The following is a 13701-nucleotide window of genomic DNA, read 5'->3' on the forward strand; positions in this document are numbered from 1 at the left end:
AGTCACAGGATCAGGGCCATGCCCACACAGACGCTAATACAAACACAGAGAGACAGACAAGGGCGCTCTGGAGAAAGAACATGGAGGGAGATGAATAGCAATAAGTTAGAAGTGTTTCTGCTTCATTTTTGGTACTTTAGCCCAAGAATACTGACAATGAAGCCAACAGCCAGCATCATGGAGCACACTGTGATGGGGCAGATGCTCGAGATAAAGATACTGCTGCAGGCCTCTGGTGAGTTTGATGAGTGGAGTTTTTCTGTTTTCTCAGGTTCTTCCGTGCAAAGTGTGTGCTGTTGCAGTATGTTGTGACCTTGACACGCATATCCTCCTTAGATTTCTCTCAACACACTAAAGTCTGGAGTGAGACCTCCTAAAGGTGAGTCTCGGGTGAGTAACTATGGTTTCTCATAGTAACTATGGTTACTCAATTGGTCTTAATGTAAAATGTGTCAGTAATGTGCAAATAACACATCAGTTGTTTCCTCATAAATCTGATTTAAATGCTCACAACCTATGTTCAGCAAAGAAACTTGTTTGTTTTTTTTTAAAAAAGAAAAAACTCTTAGTTTTGCTCTTCATCTTGTAACTCAAACAAGTGAACTGCTGTATATAAATAAGACAAAAAATATAGTTGAAAGTAATTTGGATGTAGATGTGATCCATGATTAATCTCTGATATCTGAAATACCGAAAAAAATATATATATAATCAGTAAACTGAGCCCTCAGTTTGATTTGATCCAGTGAACTGGTGAACTGATTGTTTGTGAGTCAGCAGCTTTTGGATAATAAGCTCATAGCTCCACCATCTGGACAAAAGATGTACTTTTGCTGTGATATAATATCCTCTTCTTTAACATACTGTACTTATACAACACTGGCTGTTGTGTCTTCAGGCTGTCATGTGCACTTCCTGTTGTCTTGTGTCAGTCAAACAGAGCCAGATCAGGAGTGGATCTGCGTCAGACTCCAGACTAAGACAGATAACGAGGAGGATTTATTCAACAACTGAACAAATACAACTGAATAAGAAAATACTTCAGATGTGAAGGGACATCTGGCAGCATGGACACCTCTCTGACAGAATTAATGTAAAGTTACTGTCAGGTTTCCGTTTCCTCCTCTGGATGTGGTTGAATCGGTCACGGTGAGAACACATATACTGTAGCTCTACTAGAAGACACTTGAAACTTACTAAACTAGTTGCTTTGATTTAATCAGCATCACCAACTACAAAACCAACTACTCTCAGATAAAAACTTTTAATAAAATATCCCAAGATTTACAGTGAGGTACTGTAGATGTGTCCACCTTTCGTACCCCAAGTGTCCAGGGTTACAGGAGGTCGCCCGGTGCAGGTCAAGGGCAGGATGCTTTTCACCGATGTTGTAATCCATGAGACACAGACACCAGCTACGATCACCCCTTTGTTGCTTCCTCACAGAACTTGTCAACATGTGACCTTCAGGGGTCATTTCACAGAACTCAAATTACAGAATACATAATGCTTACAATATATTGCTTTCCTAAGGTATGGTCTATACCAGGGGTGTCAAACTCATTTTAGTTCAGGGGCCACATACAGCCCAATTTGATCTCAAGTGGGCCGGACCAGTAAGATAACAGCATAATAACCTATAAGTGACGACAACTCCAGATTTTTTCCATTTGTTTTAGTGCAAAAAAGAACAAGTATAAAATAAGTGAAATTTGAGCATGCTGCTGTCTGCTGTTTAGTCCTGGGTCTCAGCGTTGTGTTCTGTCCACTTCTCTTACTAAAACAGTGCATGTTATTTTTGCACTTTGCAAATTCATGCTGCGGGCCAGATTAGACTCTCTGTCGGGCGGCTTTTGGCCCACGGGCCATATGTCTGACACCTGTGGTCTATACAGAAATACTGTACATATACAATTAGGTACACATGTTTTTGGACGCTGACACTTTTTATTGTTTGAAGTTTTGCAAAACAAAATTAAATTACAAAAATATAATGATTTTGGACTTGAAGTTTAGACTCTTTTTTTAGCTCTAATTTAGGGATATTCCCACACAAATAGGAGGGAAGGTGTAGGAAGTACAACTATCTATCAAACCGAGTTATCGCGGTTAGACACCAAACATTTCGTTTCTAAATGCCTTAATGTTTCACAAAAATATGATGTTTACGTATGCTACAACCATGAATCTATGTGCCTGCTGATACTCATCCTCCAGTAGCCGGGAACTACCTCCCCCCAGCGGATTTCACGGTGTAAAGCAGCGTCTTTGACCCCGGCAGTCCCTCCTCGGTTACGGTAGGCTGAGGGAGGAGCTCGCGGGACGCACGGGACTCCGCCTGGGCTGTCACGCGGCCGGCTCCGCTGCGCTCGTTCCTGTTTTAAACACTGCGGAGCAGCAGTCCGAAGCGACGCAAGCAGAGGGTCGGACCGTCAGGTGCAAGAAAACAGGTGAGAACAGAGCCGTATGTTTCTCTAGTTAATGCAGTTTAATGTATGAAATGTACACATGGACGCTTTGTACTACTGTTTACATCTACTCGATAGGTTATTTTCTCACAAAAACGTTATGAAATCAGATTTCAGATCAGCTACAGCTGCTGTCAATTCGGATTTCATTTTTTTTTTTTTTTTTGGCTCCACAGTTACGAGAACATACACTCACTTGCCAAAACATTAGGCACACTGAAAATGTGATGTGAAAACGAATTCTTTCAAATATCACAGTCCTGCACCAAAACCCCTTCCAGCGTCAGAAAGGTGGTCATTCTACTGTGTGGTCATTTTGGAGGATGTAGTTTGTGGTGCTGTTAAACTGTATTGCATTGTTATTTAGCCCACTGACAACAATTGGGGTGTCAAAATAATAGAAACAAATGTCGGTACACCGCGTAATCAGCAGCTCTCTCTGTATTTTAAAGCTGAGTTTTAGTGCAGGACTCTTCAAATAGGTTGTGTAACTAATGGGTGACAGATGCTGCAACTTTCTGCAGAGGCTATTTTTTTTGTAGGTATAAAACAGACGGACTCAACAGCAGATAAAACATTCTGATCACAAAACTTCACAATGAATCTATGGTTGTTCTGGAAATGTGGTGAACGTGAAGAATGCTGACCTAATGCTGCAAATGAGCTGCATCTGTCAGCACACACACATACAGGGAGGAATTTGTTCTTTGCATATGTTCCATATTATTTCACCACTGTGGGACAAATAAAGGATTATCTTATCTACCATCTATCTATGTGCTCAAGGGCACTACAGCCATAGATGGTTGTTTACCTGAATTAAACTTCTTTGTTCTTTGCAGTGTCTCTGTACTGTACTGTTTGCTCCATCCATAAATCACTTGTAATAAAGGCAAGTCTGGCTAACAATAGATGTGTTTTGATAAAGGTTGGGTGAGCCAATTCTAGGAGAGGTTATTGCTATTTGAACCCAACGTCCAAAGAAACACACCCGTCCATTCAAGTGTTGATTTTTGTCTCGCAGGAATGAGTCGGTGCCAAGAAGCAGATGAGGAGGTGACTGGTCTGGTGTGTCAAGTGGATGACCTCAAAGATGGACAGTGAGTCACAGCTCCTCACCATCTCACTGGAGGAAGATCTGATTTTTGGTTTAGCTGTCGATGACAGCGACTTGGAAATATTGGTATTTTGTTCTACATCTCTCACTGTGGATTTTTGTGACTATAAAGGATGAAAGAGGTGACGGTGGAGGATCAGAAGGTGCTGTTAGTCCGTACAGAGGGTCAGTACAGCGCCGTTGGAAGTCGGTGCTCTCATTACAATGCACCTCTGATTAAAGGTAAAGCCCTAATTTACCCGTATCTCTTTCACTCGCTATATAGTGTCATACAGACATAGATTTCTATAAGCTTATCTAAAATAATACATTTCCAGGAGCACTGGTCGGTGACAGAGTGAGGTGTCCTTTTCACGGAGCTTGCTTCAATGTGAAAACTGGAGATATTGAAGAGTATCCAGGTCTGGACTCTCTACCCAGCTACAAGGTAAAACAACATTTAATAACAATTAAACAAGTAAATCCAAGAGATGGATCTTCTCCTATTTAGCTCCTATTCTCCTATTTATTTCCTTTTAGTGTGAACATTACATTTAAGCTCATAGACATTTAAACAAAAGTATAATAGAACTGCAATGTGTAACATTCAGATTAGATGTCGCAGGTAGTCTCACACCTATGTAGCAGTTTAGTCATGTGTCAGTGTTTGTTAATAAAGCTTAATCCAGACGAATGATCATTCATTTGGTTCTAATTTACAGGTCAAGGTTGAGGATGGAAAGGTGTATGTTTCCATCAGCAGAAAAGTAAGAAACAAAAGTAAAAGACATTTAAAATGATCACGTTTTTGCGTTAAATATATAACTCCCTTGCGTTTTTGTTTCATCAGTCTCTGCAGTCGACCAAGCGGATAAAGGAGATGTGTAAGAAGGAACCAGGCGTCAAGCACACTATTGTGCTCGTAGGAGGGGGTAAGGACTCGATGAAAACTCTATTTTATTTCTTAAATCAACGTCAGAAAGAATTCCACCCTGAATATATATCTTTTTTTTTTTTTTTTTAGGCCCTGCTTCACTGGTTTGTGCCGAGACGCTGCGTCAAAATTGCTTCCAGGGTCGGATTATCATCGTCACCAAAGACACCCTCCCTCCATTTGACAAGACCAAACTGAGTAAAGTAAGAGCATAATCTAGATCAAGCCTTCATGAGCATATGTAGCCAACTGATAATCGCCCTGTTTTTTTTGAATGAGTAGTTTGGTGTTTGTTGTTTTTAGTAAAAATCATTGCCTCTTCCAGGCTCTGAATGTGGACAGCAGCAGCATCCTCCTCCGCTCCAGTGACTTTTATCAAGAATATGGGATAGAAGTGTGGACGCAGAAAGAGGTGAAAGACACAACCACTGGGATGCAGCCGTCATTAATGCTTTTCTGCGTTGTGGCAAGATGAAACGTCTGCCACGAAAATAGGCAGTCTTGCCAAATCTGATCCTCTCTGCAGCAAATGAATGCTTTACAGTGCAAATGTCACTCTGTATGAGTACGAGGTATGTGTGTTGTGTTGCAGGTGGTGTCAGTAAACCCGGCTGATAAGACGGTGAGGATGAATGACGGCGCTGTGCAGCATTACGACCAGCTCCTTATCTCAACTGGCTGCAGGCGAGTCCATCCTGTTCCTCGAGTCTCTTTAATAAACAAAAGAAACTTGCAGTGGGGTTTATGTCAATGAAATTGTTGAGTTCTAATGACGGCAGCATAATCTTTTTGTTCAACAGAGCTCGGCCGCTCAGCTGTCCTGGTTCAGACCTGAAGGGAGTAAAGTTACTGCAGAGTTACGAAGACGCCAAAGAGATCCAAAGCTCCTGCCTCGGCAAGAAAGCTGTCGTTATTGGAGCGTCCTTCATAGGTTACCAAATAGTTTTTTGTTTTTTGTTCAGATTACAGAATGAAATTAGCTCCTCTTTTCTGCATATTAAATGACATCCTGCAATCGATTTCCTTCAGGTATGGAGGTGGCGTCCTACTTATCGGACAAAGCTGCCAGTGTGGCTGTGGTTGGCAACTCCAGGTACCCTTATGAGCGGTCTCTGGGGCCAGAGATTGGCAACATGAGCATGCAAGTAAGACAGCAATTATGCAAAAGGGGTTTCATCAGTTTTAATTCAGTAAAATAAACGAAAACATACTTTTTTTTTTCTTTTAAGATGCTGGAGGAACAAAATGTGAAGTTCTACATGAATGACGGAGTCACTGAGATCAGAGGGGAGAACGGCAAGGTAACTCTGCCTTTACTCGATTACTAAAACTTGTTAAAGTGGTCATCTATACTTATTGGAGTAGAAGGCTTTGTCTGTGATTTTCCTGCAGTGACTTGTCAGTCAAGTTTTTCATTTAATAGCCATGTTACTTCTGATGTTGATCCTTTGATTTGGTCTTTGTTTCTTTCAGGTGAAGGAGGTGGTGCTAAAGAGTGGTACAACCCTGGAAGTTGATGTGGTGATTGCTGGAATTGGTAATTTTTAGGGCTGCCAACTGATTAAAATGTTTAAACAAATTTCCTAAACATTCTCAGTCAGTATAACTGCGCACTGGGAGAATATGATTAATCTATGTGTGGTCTGTCTTTCGCTAGTGGGATGGGAGGGCTCTAGGCTCTCTGTATCAGCAGTGTGCTTGGATAGCAAGTGGTATTTAAAACTCAATGTGCTCCGGTGGTAACTCAACTTACATCAAAAATAAATCTAGAATACTTTTTTTCTTGTCAAGAGAATCGTCTGTTTGAAGCTGAACCTGACGTTCAAATGACCCTTTCTGCTCGAGGTTTGTTTGGGCTTCGTTAAGGCTGCGTTGCTTCCTGATTTCCCAAACTGATCTTCTCTGTACATATTGAGTTGTTAATGAATATGATTTATATCGAGCATTACTTATTTTAAATCACAGGGCAAGCGTGCCTGATCTTGACAGCTCTAGTAATTTATTATTTTACCTCGAGATGTTGGGATGCACGCACTTTTTCATCAGTATCACAGAACGCAAATCAAGCTGGAGACGGTTTGAAGGTGGTTTGTCAATGCTGCCGCTCTACTTTATCTGTATTTTTTAATTTAACAAAATAAATAAGACCTTTCGCTTGGCAGTTCTGCAATAATCTAACACAAATATTTGTTTTTCAGGTGTAATCCCCAATTCAGACCTCTTGGCAGGAAGTGAGGTTGAAGTGGATTCAAAGAAAGCTGTGATTGTTGACAAGGTAACGCAGTCAATAGAGCGCACTCACCCATACTGTAATCACTTATATTGACATAGCCTACGAAGCATAAATATAAAGCTTAACATTGCTACTAGCTTGATGGATATAGTTGATATAAATAGGTTGTTTTTTTCTATATGTGAATATTATATATTATCTGTATCCTTCAGCTAATGGTGTCCAGGTGAATTGATGTGTAAATACTGTACACTGACTGTCTATAAACTCTCTTGTGTCAGTTCATGAGGACCAATATACCAGATATTTTTAGTGCTGGAGACATCACCTCCTTCCCTCTGGCCATTCGCGGTGACCAGAGGGTCAACATTGGTCACTGGCAAATGTCACAAGCTCAAGGTAAAAGGCTCGAGGATTCAAAAACCAGCTTTCATTGTTGCGTCAGTAACAGAATAATTTGAAGTATTATTGTTTTTTCTGGTACCAGGAAGAGTAGCAGCCCTCAACATGCTGAAGAAACCAACCAGATCTGAGTCTGTGCCTTTCTTCTGGACCGTGCTGCTTGGGAAGAGTATCCGATACACAGGTGGAGTATTTCCTGAGAAAATGCCACGCTTGCATTATGATATTTAAGCCCAGGTTGCACTGAATCTCTGTTTCATTTATTCTTTCTAGGCTATGGAGAAGGATACACAGAGATCATATTCAAAGGCAAAGTGGAAGAAAGGAAATTTCTGGCCTTCTACATAAAGTGAGGCGCTCTGGATTAATTCCTCCTCACACAGCTGAACGTGACTTCTTGCCCGTTTGTGTTACATTTCTGTGTTTTTTTTTTTGTCTTTTGTTAACAGGGATGAGGTGGTTGTGGCTGCGGCCAGCCTGATGTTTGATCCTGCTGTGGCTCGCCTCGCTGAGCTGATGGCAGTTGGCCAGATTATTACAAAGGCACAGGCTCAGTGAGTAACAACTGTGTCTATACAAACTGAACCGTGTACTTCTAAGCTTTATACACATTAAATGCACAAAACGACGGTGACTTTGCACCTTTATCAGTTTGAACTTTTAGAGCTGAATCAGCATTGTTTTGCCACTTATAACTATATATGACAGAAGAAGAAGATGTTTTTTTCCATATTAGATTATCAAAGGTTTACACCACCCCTCTCATACCGATTACGTGAGGCATTTTTGCTTTTGGACACAGCTACCAGCTACAAGTTGCTGAGTCCAGCTCCAACCTCTCATCCCATATGGTCAGTCCTGGTTTCAATAAGCCAACATGGCAATCGCCAAAATACCAACTCCGCTTTTATGTATTGCTACCCACCAAATCCAAGTAGGAACATCCGGTTTGTCACTACCTTTGTGTGACTTTCATTTGGGCATGAGCAGCTTGTAGTGAATTCTTGCATCCATGAAGATCCCCCATAGTTTTATTAAAGAGTCCATTTTTATAGCTGGTTCACTGAAACAAGCTGCCGACTGTGCCCTGAAACGATGTGAGAGAGTTGTAAGGGATGGCCCAGAACAGAAAAACTGGTGAATATATAGTTTAAAAATAGTCTTTATAGCCGCTTTAACTATTATAATTTATGTCAGGTGGTGGACATTGACTTGCAGGATAACATGTTGCAGGATATTAAAAATGCATCAGTAATCAGTCACTGCAAACAAATGAAATCTGTATTCTAGTCACATAAACACTAAATGATTAATGATCTGTGTAAACATCATATCCCAAATCACAGGCTAAGACTCATAAACGGGATATTAGTCGTTACTGAACGTTTGCTTCATTCTCTCCTTATCTGTTCAGAGCTGACGACTTGAGCTGGCTGCAGATGTAACCGGGTATATGCTGTATCCAGGGGTAACACCTCTCACCGAGGAAGGAGGACGCCTCTCTCTCCATTGTTTTTCTCTCCCTCTTTATCTAATAGTGCCAAACTCAACTGCACAATTTACTGCCACAGGTCTGCTGCAAGCCAGTCACATTTGTTCTCTGGTGCTAATCAAGTGCACTGTTACCATAGTGTTTGCTTTGTGTGCACGCTGAATAACCTGATCCCCCTGCAGCGAGCAGTGTTGACTTGAAGCTTCTGTTTATTTCAAGCACTGAAAGTGTGATATCTTAAGCAGTAACAGTCTGGGGTTAATATTTACTACGCAACATAAACATTTTCATAAACTTGAAGTTTAAAGACTTGAAAAAACATTGGATTTAATTGTATTTTATAGTGAACTAATAGTGTTTTACATAACATTTTATCTTTATTTCCATTTTCAAAACACATGCACCCTTCCACAGTACTGTGTATTTAAGAGTAATGTATTTAAAATCTAAATTACAACTCACGCCAAATACAGTGATGTTTCCTTTTAATTTTTACTCCTATTTGTACTGTAATGTCTCAATGCCTTTGACCGTATATATTTACAGCAGGACTTTAGCTTATTAGTTACTCTTTATACTGTAAATCTCAGGTTCATGTGACTTGTTCTTTTTTTTTTTAACACTGTGTCCTTTTAAAATATCTGGATGTTTTGTGGTGTAATACTCAGGTATAAAACTTATCTGTTTGGAGTTTCAACACACGATTTTCTGTACCATGTCATATTTGATGTTGTCGTCCCGTGTGTCTGCAGTTATTTCTGTTACACTCCCTTCAATAAACCATTCCTGTAGAGTACTCAATTTTATTTTATTCATTTAGGTTTTGACAGTCTTTTTTATGTGTCTGAACATTTATTACATATCTATGTGATGAAGCTACTGGACACTGAATTTCCCTGGGGATAAATAAAGTATCTATCTATCCATCTACGTATCTAGTACAGAGATCAGATTTTTTATTTCATGTGTTATTTCACGTACATATTCACTTTCATTGTTAATGCGTTGCGTTTAGGGTGACAATTCTGCAGAGAAAGATGAGAAATTAGCACTATTCATTATATTGTTACAGAATAACACTATTGACTATGAACATATCTGAGATTATCTAATAAAACTGAATAAACCATTAAAAACAAAATGTACTAATCAATATTTAGAAGGTTTATAAGGCATTCATTTTTCAGTCATCTTCAAAACCATTTGTTCTGGAAGCTGCTGCCTCTTTATTTGCTCGTTTTGGAGCATTGTTTCACAGAGGATCCCATCCTGTCGGCCAGGAGAAACGGGTTGAGGTGGCAGTACTGAGAAAACAAAGAACATCAGTGGTCACTAAATGTAAACATCAGAAGTCAGAGTACGCTGTACAGTTGCTATGCTAAGAATATCAGCTACCTGTGGAGTTGACTCGCAGCTGGACTGTTTATCCAACATCTGGATGTTGAAATCTGGACTGAAACGAGAACTCTGGAGGATTGACGCCATCTCTGCATTGACCTCCACGGCCTCGTCTTTCTGCGAAGTGAACACAAACCTCTGTATGACAGACTGATTCTCTATATTTTAATATACGTTGCAGTGTAAATATTAACAAAGCAATTCAGTACTGGACTGATTGATGACCTTGAAACAGTGGGAGGAATCAAATTCCAGCTGATCTGGGAAATCCGGCACGGTTCCCTTATAGGTCACAGTTGCGTTTGACGTCACTGCACTTTTGGGCAGCTTAAAGAGTCTGTAAGTGCCTGAAGCATAGCTGATGTCCCCTGTAAAATGTAAAAGCTCGCTCAGATATAAAGTAAAAACCATTGTAATGTGTTGTCTAAAGTCAAACCTATGTGTTTTTTTGTTACCTGCTTTTGCTTTGAGCTCGCTGTTGTGAACCACAATGTTGGTGGCTGAAACGAGGAGCGGAGTGCTGAAGCCGACGCTCTGGGCCAGTGAGATGAGGTCCCGCCAGAACAAAGAGCCGCTCATTCCCTCACCTCAGCCGGAAAAGAAAGGACATTATGTGCTATATTCTTCGCTTTTACTCAGTGTAGATGGTAATGTCCCTTTGTTTTACCCCACAGGACTGGGTCTTGCTTCATGTGATCGGGGATGACGCTGCTGGCGTACATGTCACTGTAGTAAAGTTCACCTCCCTCCTGTATAAAATGAAGAAGAGATGAGAACATGAACACACAAATAATTTTACATCCTTGCAGCATGTTTTTCCTCATTCTTCAGACAAACCTTCAGGACATTGTAGGCTTGCTGTAGCACTGCTCTTTTATCAGGACACAGGCAGATGACACAGTTGGATCTGGACATATTAAGACAGAAAAACTGTTTATCAACCTATCAAAGATTTTTTAATTGACAGATGTATCCCAGCTACAGCTTCAGCCTACAGCACAACATCCACTGAGTCACTCTGTATGCCGGCTTCCCCGAGCTTCTCCATGTAACCCTGGACAAAATCGACGTTGGGCTTCTCGTAGCCGAACTTCTTCTGATGATACTCCACGTACTGACGGGACATTGTGATCTAAATAAACAGGGGTTTAAATCAGTAAAATAAAGTACAGGGATCAAGTGCAGCTGTGTGAAGCTGTGTGCAATTACCAGCTCCTCCGTCATGTCGATCCCGGTCACGTGTCCGCTCGGCCCAACGAGTTTACTGAAGGCGTAGCAGTCTCTGCCGGAGCCGCTGCCGAGGTCCAGGACTCTGCAGCCTTGGAGCTTCGCTGGAAACGGAAGACCGCAGCCGAAGAATCTGGAGAAAAATATCGTTAATAAAAGTTAGTACAAGACGAAGGGAACACTTTGTAGCCCTGTGCTGTAAAATATGACACTGGATGATGTTCACAGAACGGTTTGACAGATTTAAATGTACTATTTCCAACATGTTTACAGTTTTGTGGCCTGCGTGTTGGATGTGTTGCGTGTTGCTACTTGGTCTACATCACGTCTGAGATCGCCTACAAGTTACAGAATGACAAAACAGAGCTTTAAAATGTTGCAGATTTTGAAAAATTTCTCCGCTTGTTAGTTCAGGAAGAATTTGATCTTCTCTAAATGCAGGTATTTAATCACCTCATTCATTCGGTTTGAGAGTATCAGTGCAGTCTCCCGTTTCCGAGCTGAGTAAGGTTAGTCTGTCAGGCTGACAGATGAGTTTACACAAGCCTGCTTGCAGTGGACAGGCTTCCACCTTAATATCGGAGTTGAAAGGCGGTGTGGCAAGCGTTTTCGTTCGTCTTCCTACTCTTCCAACAGGCCACTTGGTTAGGGTTAGATCTTCTACAAGTTATAGAATGTTTTGACGTCATGTTTTCTTATTTCTGGTTTTCTCCTCTTTCTATTAGCTACATACAGTTTGGTTTTGTAGTTTGGGGTTAATTAATTAGTTGGACGACCTGGCAAATAAATGCTTCGTTTTACAACTTCCATCGATTTGTCTCTGAGGCTGATTGGAAAATCTCAGAAAGATGGGTTCTTTTATGATATGTGTGGGACACCCTTAGACAGGAAATAGACCTTTAAAATGTTACCAACCTTTGTAAGACTTCTCTGCTTCCTAGTTCAGCAAGAATTTACTCTTCTCTAAATCCAGGTATTTAATCACCTCATTGATTCGAGAGAAATAGTGCAGTCTCCTGTTTCTGAGCTGAGTAAGATCAGCCTTGGTACCAGCAGGCTGACTATATTCTGCTCCACATTACCGGGGGTTTATTATTCAAAAGTCAATATAAACATGAGTCAAGTTAGACAGCTGTACCTTTTGGTTACCTCGGGATGAACCTGGCTCAGAGCTTCTGTGACACTTCTTGGCACTGGGCGGCAGGACAAACTGCAGGAGGTGGCACTCGTCTGCAAATCACTAGAAGTCTCCAGTCGGCGGCCATAGTACTTCTGCACAGAGACACAAGAGAAAACATACAGCCTTTATTCATGCTGTCACACTGAAATGTATTTCTCTAAAGGCTGCTGTAAATTTTAAGTTTATTTTTCAAACTAATATAGCATCCATTAGTTATTCACAACAACCTGTTTTCAGAATTGAATTCAAGGAGCCTGAAACATGAAGAAATAATTTCCTGTCAAACAGTTTCAGTTTCCAAATGTTCCTTTAACTATTAAGTGCAGTCAAAGCGCTTCTTCCCTTTGTCTGAGCTTAAAAAAGAACTCCCATTCATTGGGTAAATAACCAATTCTGGTTGAGAAACTATTATGCAATGCCAGAGCAGCATTTAACATCTTCGTAAACTGAAAATAAACTCAAAGCTGAGCGATGTCCGATCCACATTCAGTAATAAACTACCTTCACGTTTTCCCGCACGTCGTCACTTGTCGCCATTTCGCCCGAAAGACGTTCAAACTCACATAAAGCGGTGCTTTTAAACGGTATCAGAGGCGAACTCTGGTTAATGTTGTATTAAAAGTTGCATTTGGGTCACATCTGCCCCGCTTCCGGTATATTTTATTTTCAGAATAAAAGCGTCATTGCGCACAAATTGGAAGCAGAGAAACGCGTAGTATAAACCCATAGAGCTTTTTAGTTTTTTAGCTTTTTTTAGTGTCATACATATTTTTATACAGCTGTAGGAAGATATGTATGAAACTAGAAAAAAAATGTTTCTTTAAAAGTTACCACTTTTATTTTTCAATGGGAAGACTTGAGGCAATTAAACAGATGACATGCTTATATTGCAAGGTCAAAGGGTAGTTTAATAATTTATTTGTCATGATAAGTTGGGCAATGCACCATCATGCACCTCTGTACAATAAAGATAGTTAAAGTAAAATTGTATTTCTGATCTGCTGACACGTTATGACTCAGCATGGCCTCACAAATCAGGCAGGAGGAGTGGGTCTGCATGGTGAAAACAAGACTTTCCTGTTTGCCTGTACAAAATATAACTGGTATAATGAACACACAAGAAAAGAAAAAGGTGAATAAAGGTGGAGGAAGGGGCAGCTTCTGGGTTATAGGCAGATGAAGATAGACAGTTTGATTTCAAACACATATTGTACCTGATTTATTGTTGAGCCAGAAGAATGAAAATTACTTGAAGTCTACCAGCCATTTTT

The 13701-nt window shown here is 40.6% G+C and overlaps 2 protein-coding genes across 2 annotated transcripts; one reads left to right on the forward strand and one right to left on the reverse strand.

Annotated features, from left to right (window-relative positions):
* The first annotated feature begins 3247 nt into the window (after positions 1 to 3247).
* aifm4 (apoptosis inducing factor mitochondria associated 4) lies at positions 3248 to 9164 on the forward strand. The gene is made up of 18 exons (XM_084559324.1): positions 3248 to 3568; positions 3698 to 3807; positions 3903 to 4012; positions 4287 to 4331; positions 4415 to 4496; positions 4589 to 4701; positions 4824 to 4910; positions 5091 to 5182; positions 5299 to 5429; positions 5528 to 5643; positions 5728 to 5799; positions 5972 to 6035; positions 6697 to 6773; positions 7013 to 7130; positions 7219 to 7317; positions 7407 to 7482; positions 7583 to 7687; positions 8548 to 9164. The coding sequence occupies exons 1-18, from the start codon at positions 3495 to 3497 to the stop codon at positions 8576 to 8578; spliced, it is 1602 nt and encodes a 533-aa protein (XP_084415450.1). The 5' UTR covers positions 3248 to 3494; the 3' UTR covers positions 8579 to 9164.
* Positions 9165 to 9346: 182 nt separating this feature from the next.
* On the reverse strand, positions 9347 to 13122 carry LOC311498649 (arsenite methyltransferase). Its single transcript, XM_084559325.1, has 10 exons — positions 12932 to 13122; positions 12389 to 12522; positions 11233 to 11383; positions 11019 to 11155; positions 10861 to 10930; positions 10691 to 10772; positions 10479 to 10610; positions 10249 to 10391; positions 10021 to 10140; positions 9347 to 9929 (listed from the first exon to the last, which is right to left on the reverse strand). The coding sequence occupies exons 1-10, from the start codon at positions 12965 to 12967 to the stop codon at positions 9852 to 9854; spliced, it is 1083 nt and encodes a 360-aa protein (XP_084415451.1). The 5' UTR covers positions 12968 to 13122; the 3' UTR covers positions 9347 to 9851.
* Positions 13123 to 13701: the final 579 nt, after the last annotated feature.

The sequence above is a fragment of the Chelon labrosus genome (genome assembly GCF_963514085.1).
Source record: "Chelon labrosus genome assembly, chromosome: 13".
In the NCBI taxonomy this organism is placed as follows: domain Eukaryota; kingdom Metazoa; phylum Chordata; class Actinopteri; order Mugiliformes; family Mugilidae; genus Chelon; species Chelon labrosus.

What these genes read in the sequence shown, in the direction of transcription:
- LOC311498649 (XM_084559325.1), bottom strand. Translation starts at nt 12,967, where the DNA reads ATGGCGACAAGTGACGACGTGCGGGAAAACGTGAAG. An exon ending in TCGACATGACGGAGGAGCTG is followed by an intron (nt 11,156 to 11,232) that starts GTAATTGCACAC and finishes CTGTTTATTTAG; the next exon opens with ATCACAATGTCCCGTCAGTA. An exon ending in GCAAGACCCAGTCCTGTGGG is followed by an intron (nt 10,611 to 10,690) that starts GTAAAACAAAGG and finishes TTTCCGGCTGAG; the next exon opens with GTGAGGGAATGAGCGGCTCT.
- aifm4 (XM_084559324.1), top strand. Translation starts at nt 3,495, where the DNA reads ATGAGTCGGTGCCAAGAAGCAGATGAGGAGGTGACTGGTCTGGTGTGT. An exon ending in ACAAGACCAAACTGAGTAAA is followed by an intron (nt 4,702 to 4,823) that starts GTAAGAGCATAA and finishes TGCCTCTTCCAG; the next exon opens with GCTCTGAATGTGGACAGCAG. An exon ending in GAAGAGTATCCGATACACAG is followed by an intron (nt 7,318 to 7,406) that starts GTGGAGTATTTC and finishes TATTCTTTCTAG; the next exon opens with GCTATGGAGAAGGATACACA.